Source organism: Glarea lozoyensis, assembly GCF_000409485.1.
Source record: "Glarea lozoyensis ATCC 20868 chromosome Unknown GLAREA11, whole genome shotgun sequence".
Classification (NCBI taxonomy): Eukaryota; Fungi; Ascomycota; class Leotiomycetes; order Helotiales; family Helotiaceae; genus Glarea; species Glarea lozoyensis.
In genome coordinates this window covers 610,466-627,643 of record NW_007360985.1, presented here as the reverse complement: position 1 = coordinate 627,643, position 17,178 = coordinate 610,466, and the positions used below count along the sequence as shown (strand labels likewise).

General features: G+C 44.0%; 9 protein-coding genes across 9 annotated transcripts; 6 read left to right on the top strand and 3 right to left on the bottom strand.

Annotated features, from left to right (window-relative positions):
• Window positions 1–1,185: 1,185 nt before the first annotated feature.
• GLAREA_11128 (uncharacterized protein) lies at window positions 1,186–1,587 on the top strand (the record flags this gene model as incomplete). The annotated part of the gene is made up of 1 exon (XM_008079317.1): window positions 1,186–1,587. One exon carries the CDS (start codon window positions 1,186–1,188, stop codon window positions 1,585–1,587), a length of 402 nt encoding a protein of 133 aa, XP_008077508.1.
• A 1,567-nt stretch (window positions 1,588–3,154) lies between these two features.
• On the top strand, window positions 3,155–3,628 carry GLAREA_11127 (uncharacterized protein; the record flags this gene model as incomplete). Its single annotated transcript, XM_008079316.1, has 1 exon — window positions 3,155–3,628. One exon carries the CDS (start codon window positions 3,155–3,157, stop codon window positions 3,626–3,628), a length of 474 nt encoding a protein of 157 aa, XP_008077507.1.
• Window positions 3,629–4,839: 1,211 nt separating this feature from the next.
• Window positions 4,840–5,436, top strand: GLAREA_11126 (uncharacterized protein; the record flags this gene model as incomplete). The annotated part of the gene is made up of 1 exon (XM_008079315.1): window positions 4,840–5,436. The coding sequence occupies one exon, from the start codon at window positions 4,840–4,842 to the stop codon at window positions 5,434–5,436; it is 597 nt and encodes a 198-aa protein (XP_008077506.1).
• Window positions 5,437–9,583: 4,147 nt separating this feature from the next.
• On the top strand, window positions 9,584–10,445 carry GLAREA_11125 (NAD(P)-binding Rossmann-fold containing protein; the record flags this gene model as incomplete). Its single annotated transcript, XM_008079314.1, has 2 exons — window positions 9,584–9,839; window positions 9,895–10,445. 2 exons carry the CDS (start codon window positions 9,584–9,586, stop codon window positions 10,443–10,445), a joined length of 807 nt encoding a protein of 268 aa, XP_008077505.1.
• A 64-nt stretch (window positions 10,446–10,509) lies between these two features.
• Window positions 10,510–11,514, bottom strand: GLAREA_11124 (Thioredoxin-like protein; the record flags this gene model as incomplete). The annotated part of the gene is made up of 6 exons (XM_008079313.1): window positions 10,510–10,597; window positions 10,654–10,707; window positions 10,755–11,026; window positions 11,078–11,246; window positions 11,293–11,371; window positions 11,481–11,514. 6 exons carry the CDS (start codon window positions 11,512–11,514, stop codon window positions 10,510–10,512), a joined length of 696 nt encoding a protein of 231 aa, XP_008077504.1.
• A 391-nt stretch (window positions 11,515–11,905) lies between these two features.
• On the top strand, window positions 11,906–12,998 carry GLAREA_11123 (NAD(P)-binding Rossmann-fold containing protein; the record flags this gene model as incomplete). The annotated part of the gene is made up of 4 exons (XM_008079312.1): window positions 11,906–11,999; window positions 12,052–12,242; window positions 12,292–12,627; window positions 12,678–12,998. The coding sequence occupies 4 exons, from the start codon at window positions 11,906–11,908 to the stop codon at window positions 12,996–12,998; spliced, it is 942 nt and encodes a 313-aa protein (XP_008077503.1).
• Window positions 12,999–13,423: 425 nt separating this feature from the next.
• On the top strand, window positions 13,424–14,215 carry GLAREA_11122 (NAD(P)-binding Rossmann-fold containing protein; the record flags this gene model as incomplete). Its single annotated transcript, XM_008079311.1, has 1 exon — window positions 13,424–14,215. The coding sequence occupies one exon, from the start codon at window positions 13,424–13,426 to the stop codon at window positions 14,213–14,215; it is 792 nt and encodes a 263-aa protein (XP_008077502.1).
• A 385-nt stretch (window positions 14,216–14,600) lies between these two features.
• Window positions 14,601–15,485, bottom strand: GLAREA_11121 ((Phosphotyrosine protein) phosphatases II; the record flags this gene model as incomplete). The annotated part of the gene is made up of 1 exon (XM_008079310.1): window positions 14,601–15,485. One exon carries the CDS (start codon window positions 15,483–15,485, stop codon window positions 14,601–14,603), a length of 885 nt encoding a protein of 294 aa, XP_008077501.1.
• Window positions 15,486–15,957: 472 nt separating this feature from the next.
• Window positions 15,958–17,012, bottom strand: GLAREA_11120 (Concanavalin A-like lectins/glucanase; the record flags this gene model as incomplete). Its single annotated transcript, XM_008079309.1, has 2 exons — window positions 15,958–16,539; window positions 16,593–17,012. 2 exons carry the CDS (start codon window positions 17,010–17,012, stop codon window positions 15,958–15,960), a joined length of 1,002 nt encoding a protein of 333 aa, XP_008077500.1.
• Between the last annotated feature and the right edge of the window lie 166 nt (window positions 17,013–17,178).

Below are 17,178 nucleotides of genomic sequence, written 5' to 3'. Positions count from 1 at the left end.
GTGTGATGGTGTGAGTTTTGCAATGTGAGATTCTTTAGCTTGATGAATGCTTGCTCATGAGCGGTTAGTAGGGTGGGATGTGAATTTAAATTGTCTTGAACGCAGATGTCATGCATGCGATTTGGAATACGTGGATGTGGCTATATGGGGTAGCCTGGATGGTTTGGGTCCTGGGATGAATAATCCTAGGGATATGTATGGGCTCCAGTGTGGGGTTAGCAATTACAATCTGTTAAGAAATATACTAACGAGTTGATGGTAGGTTCTAGGCTGTGAGTATAAAATTTCGTTTTCAACATGACCACCTCTTCATGTAGAGAGTTCAGTCATGGCTTCATCGCGATTAAGGCGTAAAGATGACTTTTACTCACAATTAAGTTTCCAGAACATACTTCAGTCATAGCTTCATGGGTATTGTACCTCTAGCAACTATAACCTATTAAGAAATGTACTGACTTGATGATAGGTTCTAGGCTATGAGTATAGAGGTGTGTTTTGATTACAGTCAAGTTTTTGGTCATGGACATTAGTCGCGACTTAATCGTGATCAAGGCGAAGAGGTAGTTTTACTAACATGCAACTTTCCAGTCACAGCTTCATGGATACCATGCCTTTCATGATCTGGTTAAACTGGTTTGATCACAATTGGGTTGGTTAGTGAGTGGTTATAGCTGTTGGTGGTCGGGATCAAAGCTGTAGTGGTAAGTTTTACTCACGATTAACTTTCCACTAACATAATTCAGTCATAGCTTCATGGCAATCTTACCTTTGATAATGTGGTTTGATCACAACTCGGTCGGTTGGTGAGTGTTATTAGCTGTCGGTGGGGTATAAAGGGTTCGAGTCGTCCGCTGTTTTTGTTCCTCCACAATCTATTTTCAAGTTCCAGCTATACCCAGTGAAAGCACATATACCAATTCCTCGTAGATCCAACACAACATTCTGCAACACTAAGACAGCCACAACTAGAATCCTAAAGACTAACGGCTTCTACCTTGAAAGCTCAAATCCTTCATCAACACTCGCCATACGAAATCGGCGGCTAAGTTAATATTTTTCGAGCCTCTACGAAGCCATGTGTTTCACCACAAGAAGACTTTTTACTCTATGTGTGGTTGCTGTAAGGCTGTACGGGTAATCTGTGCTGGGAAGGTGCAAAATAAAAATGGGACTTGCACCACAACGATGGATGTTGAGGAGATCGACAGGAAAAAGTTGTGTCCAGACCACAAGCAACAGGAAGAGAACTTGAGGGCACTCGAACTGGAAACGGTCCAAGAGAGTAGAGATCAGGAAGGGAAAAGGGGTGGCAGGGAACAAAAGTCAAGCATCGTGGAAGAGACGAGAGGAATTCAAGAGGAGCACAAGGAGCAAATGAAGATGATGGCAGACAAGTTACAGAAGCAGACAGAGCAAAGAAATCGGAGGAAGGAGCGACAAGCAATGAGGGATAGAATCGGAGAGCTGACTCGAGAAGTGAGAGAGGGGCTATTAAAAGGGAATGAAAGGACGGTGGGGGACGCAGGACAGAAGAGGGGAGGGGAGGGGAGGAAGAGATACTTAATGAAATCAAAGAGCTTCAGATAATTGTGGCAAAGTGGGAGCTTGAGGATGAGAAGAGGGTAATCCATGATGAGAAGATGAACAGGGCGGTAGAAGAGTGCGATAGAAGGGTTTTGGAAGAATTGGCAAGGAGAAAAGAAATTACAGAGAAAGAAGAATTGGCAAAGAAAGAGTTCGAGGATCAAGAAAAGAGTCACCAAAAAAGAGGTATACGAGACAGATTCCTCGGTCGGTTCAAAACACAGAAGAAAGGTGAATAGTAAGTGAGGAGTATATCTACGGAATTTGTATTTTTTGGATCGGAGAAAGATTGAGTTTGAGGTGTTTGATTAGCATATACTAGGCTAGGAAAATTAAATGGCATCCAATTTTAAGTGACATGTTTAAGTTGGTATAATTTTGGTGTTATACTGTTAAGAGTCGTAGTCAGAAATTCGAATCGGGTAACTAGCTTATTCGGAGTTTAAGAATGAATTAAACATGTGGAGTCTGAGGATTTTGATTGTTACAGTACGCCGTTTCTGGAAGTTATATGCATTCTCCCGTTTCATCGCTGGAAAATGATTACAACAAGACTATCGGTGACTCCATAGGTTGTGGCTTCACTGAAGTGACATGGAAAATCTAGTAATACTGTAATCAGGCATTGCGATCTAAGTACTTCTGGCTCAAAGCAGTAGTGTAAGAAATTATGCAATTACCCCATGAAATCAGCTGTTCGTCGTGGAATAGGTGAAATGGGTATTCATAGCTTCGAAGATCATAACAACTGCCTGTGGACATACTAACATCAAAGCTATTGGACCCCGAGGGTCATTCATAAGATTTGGGCTGGGGTGAGATGATATAAAAGACGTGTAATAGTACTTGAGTCGGATGTACTTATCTACGTGTCTTTGACCCCAGTGATGGATAAATTTGCTGAATTTGAGAACAGTAATTTTTTATCGCGATATGGGATTCTGAGGGAAGAAATCACTCACAGCTTTAATACCTGTCGAACTGTGTTTTGATCACAATTAGCTTCTGTACTAGAAAATTAATCATAACTTTCGGCAGTTCATGCGAAACGAATGCTACGATCACGGATAACTACCCCGTCACATCACAAGTCACTCATAACACCACCTGAACTATGGCTGCCGACAAAGATCTGATCACCATCATCCAATTCTTCTCATAATGTGTGCTATTTACAGCTTCAGAGTTCCTCTTTACTCATAATCAGCCCTCGGTATGAAGATTCATTCAAGAAGCAAACTCCTATTTCTGAGTTGATATGCCTGTAAGATATTTCCATCATGGCCAGGTCTGCGCGTGAGTATTTACGGCCATTTGTTCAGGGTATAAATTCTTTTAGTCTTCCCCCTTCTGGCTTTCTTTTTACATCAACATCTTAATGTAAAAGAAGATATATTGGATCAAAATTCAGAACCCTTGCTGTTGCAGATACATAAACAGAAGTTTCAAAGGACAGCTTCAAGTATATTTATAAATATTTTCAACCTTCGCTTTCGAAAGTCAACTACTGGATCACTGTGATTACATCAAGTCAACTACCAAGTCTACGATAACAGACCGGCACGAAACAATGTGTTGCAATACCGAGACATACTATTCAGGATGTGGTGGCTACTTTTACCTCTCCTTTCCGTGCTGCGGAACACCTGCAAGTCACAATTGCGGTGGTAAAAGGCCTAAGAAGACGTTCAATGAGGGAAAGTGTGAATCTTGTTTGGGACCTAAAAAGACTCCAGAAGAGAGTGAGCCGCAGGAGTGGAAAGATGTTAAGGAAAAGAATCCAGGATATTTTTCTCACGTGAAGAATTGGGAGGAGATTTTTGGTGAGATAAGGCAAGAGGATGAGGAGTGGCAGAAACAGTTAGACCTGGAGAAGAGCATCAGAGAGAGAAGTGGGCAGGAGGGAATAGTGGTACAGATTGCGAGTGGAGTTGGAGCGTGGAACGAGAAGAGAAAAACTAAGGAAAATCAAAAGGGTCAAGAGATGAATCGACAGAAACAGGGCGAAGGAGAGAAACTACTCGGTTTTTGGAGGAAACATTAAATCCGCGACACTCAAACGTGAAAGATTGACAGGTTGTTGAGGGAGGATCATATTTGAGGATTTGTGTCGGAATGTAGCGTTTTTGGGATGTCTGATTATATAATTGACTTGGAGTTTGAGGGTTTTGGATCGTTGGTTTATATATGCCTGTGTGGTCGGATGTACTGCAGGAAATGATATTGGTGTTTTGGGAAGAAGTTGTAGACTGGAGAAATGGGATTTGACTATACTCACCTTCTCTAAGCATCTGTGCATCTCTAACTAAATAAATATAGCTAGATTAATAAATACTCTTAAGAACGCATTTTGCTATTATTATTTTCCAAACTGTACAGCACCTGCATCTTCAATCACATGCACACTTTAGAAGTCTCAGCTTTCCGCAAACTTTTACAATCCAGTTGCTCTCGAGCCTCTCGTCACATTTCACTTTACTCAATCTATTTTCCTTGAGCGTACTAATAAATTTAGCGATAGTTGAATTAGAGTCGGGATAGCCGAATGAAGTCGAAGTAATCACACTCAGATTAGAGGACATCATGTTTGTTATGTGCAATACTCATCTCCTTTTGTCTAGATACACATGTTAATCAGAGTGTTGATTAAAGCTTCAAACGTATTAACTATACCTATGTGTGGTTTTCAGCGACAAGATACTATTTTTCAACTTGCTTCTAGCTTCACTGCTCTTCAGTGCGTATACACATGTAAGTACAAATATGTAGCTATTCATAGTGATCAATATCGTGAGTTCAAGTACAGCTTCAGAGTTTATGTAGCCCCAGAGGCATGCTTCACTCGCATCAGTCCTGACATATCAAAAACCTTCCGTTCATGAGTATATCTGTAGAGGTGAAACCAATCACGACGAGGTTACTAAACACTGGCTCTTCCATAATCAACCCACATTTTCGTTTTTGGTTACTGTTTCAGTGGGTAATAATCATAACTAGGTAATGTGAATGTTTAGGGTAATTTGATGGGGGTATAAAATCTTGAAATCGCTCGATTTTGTTTTTCTTCTTCCACAAATATCTTTAGTATAAACAATCACTTTAAATCAGTTGTTCATAGGTTACCAGAGCCTCTGCAACTTTGGGAAGCACAGCTGCTATTGTAGTTATCGCTCATATTTTCGAAACTCAACTTCTCCGTCAGAGTCTTCGTATCAAATAGCGCAAAGGTGAAATTTCCTAGCTGCGTATTAGACTATGTGTGGACAACCGATCACAACATACAAGGAATGCCCTTGCGAAACGCCCGGAGAACAACTTCGTCGTTGCAAAAAAGGTGCTCAGAACGCATGTTATCCACCTAAACGGGAGGTCAAGAAAGCCATAGAAGGGAAATGTCCCGATTGCGTGAGAGAGGACAGAGAGAGGAAAATGCGAAGGAATAAGGAGAAAAAATCGCAGGAAGGGAGCAGGGCATCAAAATTCGACAGGGCATGGGAAGAGATGGAGAAGAGAAATAGGGGCATACTAGCAGGACCACAAGCGCAAATTCCACCGGTGATGCAAAACCGACTAGCAATGCAACCTCCATTAGCAATACCACCTCCATTAGCAATACCACCTCCATTTCAGATGCGAAATCCGGTACAGATGCGAAATCCACGAGAAGTGCCAAGACGACTAGGAATACAAGAACAACAAGAGCGAGAAGCAAGAACAAAAGCAGAACCCGATGAACGAGAGAAGAGAAATCTTGAGGCCAAGGAGCGAGGAGAGTTTAATGCACTTCATGGAATCAAAGGGGTGAATATTCTCAATCCAAGGGCAACCGAGCGCGAGAGCAGAGATAGATAGAACGTTGGGGGCATTATTTGTGGTTTCTGGATTAAGTGGGTGTAGGGTATTGGGTCTTTGTGATGTCGGATTATGTTGACCTGGTTGGAGTTAGATGTCTTTTTTCTTTGGAATGGTGGGTTTGTTGATGTTTTTTTGTTCTTTAGATTTTACGTGGGAGATACACATTTCATGAAAATATTTTGGAAAAGCGAAATAGACAATATATACTTACTATTTGAAAAACTCATGTTCAGTGTAGTATTGCGAAATAGGCCGAGTGCTTGAGGCTGCGCTCTACGCATTTGACCGGCAAAAGTATTATGAGGGTCTTCAAAATTAAATCACACCTGGAACTTAAGAAACACTTCAAAGTTCATGTATTTCTAATACATTGCCTATATAAAAGTTTTAGCTAATTATATCATAAGAACCATCTAATAGTATAGAATTTAAATTGGTTTCTACATACTTCTCACCTAAAGGTAGTGTCCCCTCAATTCCATTTATAATTTTGAATCTCTGAAAATCATATCACTTGTACCATGAATCAATATACACATTTTATGATTCCGAAGAATTTGGCTTCCCTCGAGGTTATTTTCAGTCATAACTATGTTTCTTAAACGACAAGTTATTCGGGATAGCAAATATTTTGAGCGTGGAAAACTGTGTTTGAATCACAAGCAGACTACAGTATGAATAATCATAGTACACTGTGGTCTATAAAAGCTTCCCCTGAGCGCCGGCTTCTTTTCCTACACAAACATTTTCCGACACTTGTCTTCAAATCTGTATTCCCACCTCTCGAGGTCCCAAGTACGTGTTAATACGCAACTGGGTTTAACTCAACTTCTAAAACACACTACAGCCACCATCAGAGCCAAATACCAAGCACAGTATCCCTTATAAGTGAAGCGCTACTTTGAAACTTTAAACTTTGACAAAGTCGGGTGAAAATACCGAAGACCGAACACGTATGTGGCCACGGAAGAAATGATAGAGTTGTATCGTGCAGTTCAATAGCTAATGGTACAGGTAGTACCACGTATCATATCAAGATGGGGTATAATCAACAACTCGTGATATCCCATTCTACCCAAAGGGCAAACAAGGAAAGGGAGGAAGAGTACAAAAGTTAAGTGCAGGAATATCAAAGAAAAAGGCGAGAGCAAGCAGAGCAAAGACAATGGCAAGAGCAACAAGAGCAAAGACGAAGGCGAGAGCAAAAGGAGCCACACAAGCAAGGAAGGAAGCTGAAGATCGGGATGATTATTATAAAGAGCTTCTCAAGTACTCGGAATCCAATTCGGAGGGGCGCTGAGAGTTTTATCTGAGGTTTCTATCTTTTCTGGACGGAATATGCTGAATATTTTTGGATGTTTAATTATACATAGTTCTCGTGGAGGTTGGAGTTTCTAAATCGTTGGTTTATTGAGGTGTTAGCGTACCACTGTATGGCTGTTTCAGAGAGGTTTCGGATCATTGGTTTATTGACGTGTTAGTGTAATATGGAACGGTCATTTTATAGGGATGTTGTGGGATAGAGGATATAACATAATAGTAAATATACTTACGATTTTCAAACACACGCGACGAATGAAGTTGGATTGCTAAGCGAGCTCGATGATACACCTCATCCCCATTTCCTTCAAGAGCGTTGTTGATATATTAAACAGAATCCCATTTCGGACCAAAGTGACACTATGAAGTCCCTTTGTTCATTGATGTTCTTGCGAGAAGATCTAAGATGTTGTGAGAAACAATAAGATTGAATAGAAGTCGGGCTATATGAAGTAGGTGCAAGTTTCTTAAATTATTTCCTTGCTTTCCGAATTACTCGTGGTTGATATGGCCTGTTGCTTGCGGCCGACGACATCGGTGCTAGGTAGCAAAGCGTGGCAGTATGATGAGGGGGCATCGAATGAATTCTAGAAAATTGGCACCTAAACCCACGTTCATAGTATGCCAAATCCAATCGCAGACCCGCAACCGGGAAGTAAATAACAAGTTGCCTCTTAATTGAAATCCGAATTCCAACAACTGGACTTAGGAACGATGGACTGCGAGAGGATGTAGACTGTCGACTGAATAAAAGATCAATCCACCAGTACACTTCGGACGAATATGGCCAGCCGCCTGCGTATTTTGACGCTATTAGCCACTTCTTTAACAGATGCCATAAGATAAAATCGGTGGAAATTCTCTTTTACGAAGAAACAATGACATCTGCACAACCTTAATTACCCTTCACATACCAAAGTACTGAGCATATTATCATCTTCCACTACTTCATGATTCTAACCCAAATGAAATGACTTGAAATAGAACAAGGGTGCTCTGATCATGCTTGGGGTTAGCACAGTATGTTGAGTGTTCTGTGTCCATGGACACGTGAATTTATTGTGATGTTTCCAAGTCACATCACTTGCACTATGAATCAGCTGATACATTTATGAATCCAAAGGCTTTGGCTTCACTTTTGGGTGATTCTTGATCGCAATCAGCTTCCATTGTTAGGAAGTAAGTCGAAATTATAAGATTTGTTAGTCTACAGAATTATATTTGAATCACAACCAGAATACTGTATGAATAGATCTCCATTTAGTAGGGTATAAAAGCTTCTCTTGAGCTTATGCTCTCTCTCCTCTTACACAAACATTCTCAGACCATTTAATCAAATCTATATTTCCACATTCCTTTAATCCAAACCAAATTTTGAGACACTATTTGAACACTTTTCACCTTTCAAGATTATACACTACATCCACTCTCAAAGCCAAACTCCAAGTTCAGCATTTTCAACAAGTTTCGCAGTACTTCGAAATCTCTAAATCCCAAGAAAGCCATGTGTAAACGACCAAACACCCAATGGGACATCTGTTACCACGTAACAAATGTCGATATTATCCTCTGCGACGCGGCACTCAGTAGTCTTGGCTGTTCCACTACAGAATATCCAGAAGAAACTAAAAAAGGAAGGTGTAAGCAATGCAAGGACAAATACAATGCTATCGATAGAGAGCGCTACAGGGTAAAAAAAGAGGAAGAAAAAAGAGCGGCAGAGCAAGCAAAGAGAGAAGCAGAAGAAAGGTCGAAAGGGGGAGATTTTGTGTCTCTTGGAGATGGGAAAAATATGCTGAACCCCTAGAAAATCGAACATGTGAGAGTTGAGGTTAGTTGAGTGTTAGGGTGGTAATCTGAAGTATCTTTTTTTTAATGGAGTACATTTGTTATTTGGGTGTCAGATTAATTATGGGTTGGCTGGAAGATCGGAGAGTTTTTAGATGGTTGGTTTACACACAGTTCACTGAGAGTTTTGAGTTTTTACATCGTTGGTTTATTGGTGTTCTTTGAAGTTCGCAGGATATGACATGGTTGGCTTGGAAACACTTTGTAAGATAGAGAAATGAAAATACTGATTGACCTCTCTTTCCACGTTTCCAATCAGAGGGATGTTAGAACTGATACGCACTCTCGATAAGATTATATACCCTTACTTTTATGACGGTCATACTGCTTTTTTCTTACAGAATGTCATATAGGACTAAATGAACACTTCGAAAGTACTAGGTTTCCACTGCTTCTACAAAGAACCTACTCACTTGAATCGACTGAGTTACAGTAAGCAGAAGCCAAGACAACAAACGTGTGAATCAATACGAGTTAGGAAATTTATCTCTGTGCTTTCTGAATGTTGTTCGTCGTCGAGAGTCTTAACGCCGAAGGGACCGGAGTTAAGAAAGCGGGGCAGTAAGCGTAACGTCATGAGAGGCATCAAATGCGAAGGACACCTGCGTCCATTGCGGGATACATGCTGACTATTAAAACAGTTGAGATCACGCATCTACGAACTTCACAGCTGTAAGTCCTTTGAGAAGCTTAATTCGTGAAAGCGTTTGAAATCCAATTACCCCTCAACACCTCGAAACGAGCTTACCGAGAACCATTTCTAATCGATTAAACACCAAGCTACTTGGCCCCAATCACACCATTTCATCTTCATCGTCATAAGGAATTTTTAAGGCTGAGATACATTATAAATAAGAGCTTGGATTCTTCATTACTTTTCACTATTCAACAACTTTACATCATCACAATCCTCACCCTCAAAACTCCCACCTCACAACTCACCCTTCACACTACCGCACCCCAAACTCATATCAAAATGACTAAAATCCTCCTCCTCGGCGGCCACGGCCGGGTCTCCCTCTTCATGACCCCGAAACTTGTCGCTCGCTCCTGGAACGTCGTATCCGTGATCCGCAACAAAGACCATATCCCGGAGATCCTCGAAGCAGGAAAGAACGGACCCGGAAAAGTCGAACCGCTGGTCGCTAGTATTGAAGATGTGAAGAGTGTTGAGGACGCCGGGAAGATTATTGATGGAGTTGGGGGTGTAAATTGGGTTATTTGGAGTGCTGGTACGTTTTTAATTCTTATTTGAGAAATAGGGAAGTTTGTTGATGAATTTTATAGGCGCAGGTGGAAAAGGCGGCGCAGAAAGAACCCTCGCCATCGACCGCGACGCCGCCATCCACTTCATCCGCGCCTCTATCGCTCGTCCCTCAATCACCAAATTCCTTATGGTCTCAGCTCTTTCATCCCGTCGTACCCGTGCGCCATGGTGGGACGACGATTCCTGGAACTTGGTCGACAAAATGAATAAAGAGATCTTGGCTACTTATTATAAGGCTAAGTTGGCTGCTGATGAGGTTCTGACGATTGAAGGAGGGAAGAGAAAGGGGTTTGGATGGATTGATTTGAGGCCGGGACATTTGACTGATGAGCCTGAGAGTGGGAGGGTGCAGATCGGGAAGACGGTTGCGAAGGGGGGTGTTAGTAGGGCTGATGTTGCGGAAGTGGGAGCGAGGTTGTTAGAGAAGGAAGGAGTGAGTGGGTGGTTTGATTTGTTAGGGGGTGAAAAGGAGGTTGGGGAGGAGGTGAACAGGGTGTTGGATGCTGGGGAGGATAGTATTGAGGGGGAGGATTTGAAGGTTATGGAGGAGAATATTGGGAAGAGTGATTAGGTTGATAATTTGATCATTAGGTTTGTACACCAACTCGAAATTCAAAAGCGTATAAGCAAGCTATCTAAAGCTTTGATTTGTTCCCTTCTTTTGGTGGTAAGATCTCGATATCTTGCCACGGAATTCCCAAGTACTCCCACATAAAATGCCATCTATATAATCAGCAAAGTCCTTGAAATTTGCAGGTACTTCAGAAAGAGAGACTCACCGATCACTACCAAAAAACGGCTCTTCCTCGCCTTTCGAATTCCTAACCCACATCCTACAACCCATTAGCCTCACCACCAATCAGCAAACATAGAAACTCACCAAGGCGCCCCAAAAGCCCCCTGCTCCAACACCAACTTCGTATTCGCCAACAGCTTATCTTTCCACTCCTTCTCCCCGGCTTTAACCAGAATCTCATCGACCTGCTCCCGCGTAAACAGCCCACTTTCATCCAACACACCCTTAAACAAGTCCGGCTTTGTCACATCGACTTGGTTGGGAGGCGTCCACAATTTCTGAAATATGATGAGGAAGATTTCTTCAAATATAGCTGGGGGATGGGCGGATTTGATGAAGCAGAGGGCGCGTTGTGGCTAGATTTCACTGTGAGTATGGGTTTGGAGGAAAGGGGAAAGGGAACGGACTAGAAGGGTTAGAGGGGGGAAGAAAGATGGAGGTTCGATGGAGAGGTTTCCGTGGTATTTTTTGGCGCGGTCTGAGTCGTATTTTCCGTAGGTGGCCTTGGCCGGGAGTGTCCAAGGGGGTTTATTGCCTGAACCTACGTTTACGCCGCCGAGGAAGATGGGATAGAATCTGGAAATTGTCAGGTGGGTTTTCACTTTAAAAGGAATGAACTTACTCGACGGTAACATCGTGGGCTAGTAAGCGCTCTCGTTGCTTGCGGAGGTAGAGGAGGGTTAAGTAGCCGTAGAATGAAGCTGTGACAGATGTTAGATGTGAGTTAAAAGATGTTGAGACGGGTTGAAATGTGTATTTTGAACTTGTACTTCTTCTTACTTTGCAATTCAAAGAAACGGAATGACTTACAGCAATCTAAATAGCAATCAATATGTCCTCCCATAATGATTACCTAGTAATTGGAATCAAGCAACCAGTAGGATATTTAAGAGAGTGCTTTTTTCATGAAGACCAACACTTCCGATGGAACTCTCAATCTAGAACATGAAAATTTGACCGCAATGAAGAAATGGTATGTGAGTATCAGCTTAGATATATCTCATCCGATGTTTGACGTTGTATCCTTGATGCGACATGGATGATCTGCTTGGTGGAGGGGTTCGGAATCTGGCCAAGAGCCGAGGTCAAGATCAGTAAACATCTTCAACCTCACAACCGCGCAATACGCAACACAGAACTTTCCACAGTCACCTTAAAGAAGAGGAGCATCTCCAGAATGACTCTTTACAGCTTCGAACTCCATTGGCCTCCTTGAAAACTATTATACAGACATTATGACTTCAAAACAACAAGTTGCTTTGGTGGTAGGAGCGTCGCGTGGTATTGGCAGACAGGTCGCGATTGATCTTGCTAAGGAAGGCTACGCTGGTAAGTTAGGGGATAGCGACATTAAACGATACCTGCTAATCAGCAAATGTAGTTGTCGTCGCTGCGAAATCAACAAGCGATGCAAACGCGACGAAGCCATTCCCTCCGGATCCAAACTCTCAACAATCAACCATCAGCACGGTCGAACGCGAGATCAGAGAGGCAGGTGGCACTGCGACCGCCATAGCTGTTGATACAAGGAATTTCGAAAGCGTGCAGAAGCTGGTAGACGAGACCGTCAAGGTGGGGTCATGATTTGGTTCTTTTGATACCGTTGTTGATGCGAAAGCAGATCTACGGCCATCTCGATGTCCTCATTTACAACTCCGGGGCAATCTGGTGGGCTTCTATCGAAAAGACCCCTATGAAACGCTTTCAGCTTATGCAGCGCATCAATGTTGAAGGCCTTTACGGCACGGTACAAGCAGCCTTACCTCATTTCGAGAAGAACGGTTGGAAGGGAAGGATCATTGTGGTTAGCCCACCCATATATTCTCGGTTCTTCAGAGGCAAGACTGCCTATGCTATGGGCAAGGTTGGAATGAGTATCTTGACCAAGGGATTGGCTATGGACTGGGAGCGAGAGGGTAAGAAGGATATGGCTATAACGAGTATCTGGCCTGCGGCAGTAAGTACTCGCAATGTCTCTAGATGTTCATGGTCACTAATTGCCTGTAGTCAATTCAATCAGCAGCAACCGGTCAAATAACCAAGACAGATCCAGACTCTATCAAAGATCTTCGAAAAGCAACAATTTACTCGGACGCTATCCTTGCGATGCTCCGTGCTCCAGTGGAAGACGTCAATGGTCTTCTAGAATTGGATGAGGATTTCCTGCGTAATCACGAGGGTGTGACGGATTTCTCGAAGTACTCGGTGGTTGAGGGCGCTGTCCCAAGGAGAATCATGCCAGCTAAGTTTCCTGATTTGACGGTCGCTGAGCAGGCGGACGAGGGAAGAAGAACTGATAGTACTAAGATGCGAACTTCCAAGCTTTAAATTGAAAACTCTCAGGTTGATGATTGCGTTTCTGGAGGCATATGATAACATCTTTTGAACGGTATGATATCCGAAGGACTTGAGCGAAGTCCTATGCCTGTCACTCATGAAAACTACAAAGAGCTAGCACTGGTCTCTCAGTGGTTGTTACTTGTGCCTGTGGCGGACTTCCGTATCACTAGTGTTGGTTGTGGAACTTCTCGCTTCCAGAAGTTGGGGACGTTCCGTCCCTAACCCACCCCACGTCTAATCGATGGTGGGTAGCTTGACCTTTTATATTGTCTACCGTGAGTTTCTTCTCTCTTCTTTGATCCCATTCAAAAAGACAATCGATTTTTGTACATCTCATTGCCTCTTGTGTCTTTACTTGCCTTTGATAGTCAATTCCCTACAAGTGAAATTGTGATACCCAGCAACAGCCAATCATGCCATACTCCAATCCATCTCCTCTCCCATTCCATTTCAATCGTCTCCAAGAGAAAGTAATTCTCGTCATCGGAGCAAGCTCTGGCATCGGGGAAGCTGGCGCACGACTATTCGCCAAAGAGGGCGCAACCGTCGTGCTCGCAGCCCGACGTCTCGACAAACTCGGAGCAATCACCAAAGACATCACATCCTCCGGCGGCAAAGCCGCCGCTGTGACCTGTGACATACTCAAAGAAGAAGACGTCCAAAATGCCGTCACCTTCACAATCTCAACATTCGGCCGCATCGACAGCGCCTTCAACAACGCCGGCATCGCAGGCGGACGCGGTCCTATCCACACTCTCTCTATGACTGACTACGACCGCATCTTCGACGTCAACCTCCGCGGCATCTTCATGTGCATGAAATACGAAATTAGCGCTATGCTCGAGTCCGGCGGCGGGACCATTGTCAACGTCTCTTCCGGCGCTGGTCTCAGTGCGTCTCCTGGCAACTCGATTTACTCGGCTAGTAAATTCGGACTAGGTGCACTTACTAGGACGGCTGGACTGGATTATGCGAAGAAGGGGATTAGGGTTAATGCGATTGCGCCTGGTCCGACATGGACGGAGGCGTTTGAGCAGATGTGTCCAACTGAGGAGGCGAAGGAGAGGATGGCGGGGATGTTTCCTATGAATTATGTGGCGGATGCGGAGGATATGGCGAGGGCGGCGGTGTTTTTGTTGAGTGAGGAGTCGAGGTGGACGACGGGGATTACTTTGCCTTGTGAGGGAGGGAAGAGTTTGGGGTAGGTGGGTTGAAGTAATTCGTAAGCGAGAGGATTAGGGGGAGATGTTTTTGAGTAGATTTACTAAAGTTGAAATATAGCGATGACAATTTCTAGGAGTGTTTGGCTACTCGAGCTAGTCATGATTTAGAAAGTGTATTTCTTCTTTTCTAGCGGCTTTTACATATTATATTGCTTCATAGGTCAGAGGCTTTCTTAAGCGAGAAATCATCGACTACTTTATTATACACCAACGATATGGCGGTATTACATTCAGTCCCACACATGATGCTATGACGAGCCGGCCATAAATCTAACCACCAAAACAAAATTACTCACAAAAGCATTCCCCTTTTACACAAGCCAGAAACCCCAAACTTTGAACCTCAAACCCCCCTTACACACTCCCCCTAAACCTCCACCTCCCCCCTCAAGACCCTCCTAATCCTCCTCATCTGCTCCCTCCCAAACCCCAACTCAGCCATATACCCATCCACGCCCCTCCCCCTCCAAACCCCTTCCACGCCCGCCACCAACCCAACAACATTCCCCTCACACATCCCACACAACGCCGGCATCCCAGGAACCTCCCACATCCCCCCCTCCACCTCCCTCCCCACAAACGCCTCTAACTGCCTAATCAACATCGCACGCCCAGGCTCGATGCCCACGCGTGTCAACATATAATCCAAACTAATCTCCTCTCTCGTCGCGTCCACGAGCATGAAAATCAACGCAGAAAGCACGCCAGTACGGTCTTTCCCCGCCGTGCAGTGGAATAGAATATTTCCCTTACAGGTAAGCAAGTGTGCGAAGAACGTCCGGAATGCGACGGCGTGCGTGTTGCGCATGATATCGAGGTAGATAGCTACCCAGGCGTCTACGCCGTCATTTCGTATGAAATCTTCGACTCGGATTTCTCTCCCCTCGTTGGTTGTGGGTTCGGAAACTACGATGATTTCTACGCCTTCGATTGCCGGATCTGGGGAGGATGCGACTTCAGAGGGGGAGCGTAAATCGAAGATAGTGCTGATGTTGTATTGTGTTGTGAAGTCTTTGAGTACGGGGGGTGGGAGGTGGGAGAGGGTACCGGAGCGGAAGAGGAAATTGGATTTTAGATTTTGCGCGGTTATGGTGCGGAGGTTTAGGGCGGTTGGGATGGGAAGGAAAGGGGATTGTGAGGTTATGGACGAGACGATTTGGGGGTCGATTATTATATTTATGGGCGTTGAGAGGATGGAGTTGAGGTCCTCGGGAGTTATGTATTCTGGAGAGTGGGGTGTTGGAGTTGCCATTGCGAGAGTTAGAAAGATTACAGTTGATTATATTAGCTGATTTATTTGAGTAGTGGAGATGCGGCTCTCTTTGTGCAGAAAGCTTATGGTTATATCATGAAATGTGGTGGAACGTTGAGCCGTCTGATTATGCATGAGTGTTTGGCGAGCCGCTTAGGGAATGATTCGCTTATTTTCATTCTTACGAGTCCTCATATAAGACATGATCAGTTCGAAATTCTGTGGAACACATACTTCCCGGCACATTGCGCTGCGAGCAACGGGCAAGAGAGAGTAACTCAGCCAGATCATGGCAAAGTGTGTTAAATTTATGTGCATTCGATCAAAAATATATACAAGAATGATTTCCTTCCAAACCTATAGAAAGCGACCGGATTTGTGCACGACTTCGTCATGGCCCGATGCAATTACTCCTAACACCTAATCCCATGAAGGAGAAATTCACGAACTGCCTCCTCCCTCATCAGCCGATCTACAAAGAGTAAACCTTAACCGAATTAACAGTCCAATACGCCGAATTAAAAGCCCCTGGATTTTGCGCAACATAACTCTCACAACTCCCTTTGCCAGAACAGCTTCCAGTGCTGAACACGGAACCAGCCCAATCACCACAGAAAGTAGTATCAAACACAATATTCTGGTTCTGGAAATGCTGATCAACATTACACCCAGAACCACCATTGAACGCGACAACAGGTAATCCCCAGTTGCCCGTGACAGGCGCGCCGTTCTTGATGTCTGCTGGGATATTGTTACGTGGGAAGAACCAGACGTAAATGCCAGAGGACTCCCATTGCATGGCGTAGACGCCACCACCGTTGTTGTTGAAGCTATCGCCGTAGGCGTTGGGCGTGGTGGTAGCCGCGGAACAGCCATTGTTGCCGTTCCCGGAGTTGCAGTTGGAGTCGGAGAGAGTGGTGCCGGATTGGGAACCAGCGATGTTCATGCTGCAGCCTGAGGAAGTATGAAGGGTGATGGCGTTGTTACCGGCGAGATTAACACCTTCAATCACATCGATTTCTCCTGATGCTGGCCAGTTAGGACCAAAGAGCCACTTTGAGAATAGTCAGCACATGTTGCATACAAAAGCTAGAATGGATTTCTTACATATGCAGGCCAGACACCACAAGCATTCCCAGGCATGTGAGCAATATCCGCGATGAAAAGTCCATGAGTGTAAGATTTCTTGCTGCTAACTCGAACTGAAGAGCGACCAGGAGCGGATGGGTTTTTCGTGGTGTGGTCAACTCCCATATAGATCTGACCATTATTGCTATTGATCAATCCCATATTCTGAGCATCTCCTTGTGTTCGGTAATTGACATATCCGTGAGTTGGATCAGCACCGCTGTAGAAGTTGAATGAATTGAAGAAGTTGCCCGAGTTGTAGTTGTCGACAAGTCTGTAAGACGCAAGAGCAAAACTCTTTGGGATTGTAAGGTTTCTGGCGAGGGTAGAAACCACGACTGCATCGACTTGTTGGACCGAGAGCAGTAGGGCCGCACCCAAAATAGCTTTGAGAGACATTCTCGGAAGGTGTGAGGGTATTGTAGCTAGAAAGCGCGAAAGTAGTGTCTATGTGCCAACGTGAAACCCTACTTGGGATAAGTCGAAAAGAAGCCTAAAAAGTATGTGCAAGGCAAATATGTACAAGCTGGTAATAAGCAAAATGTCTCAAAGGAATGTTGTGCGA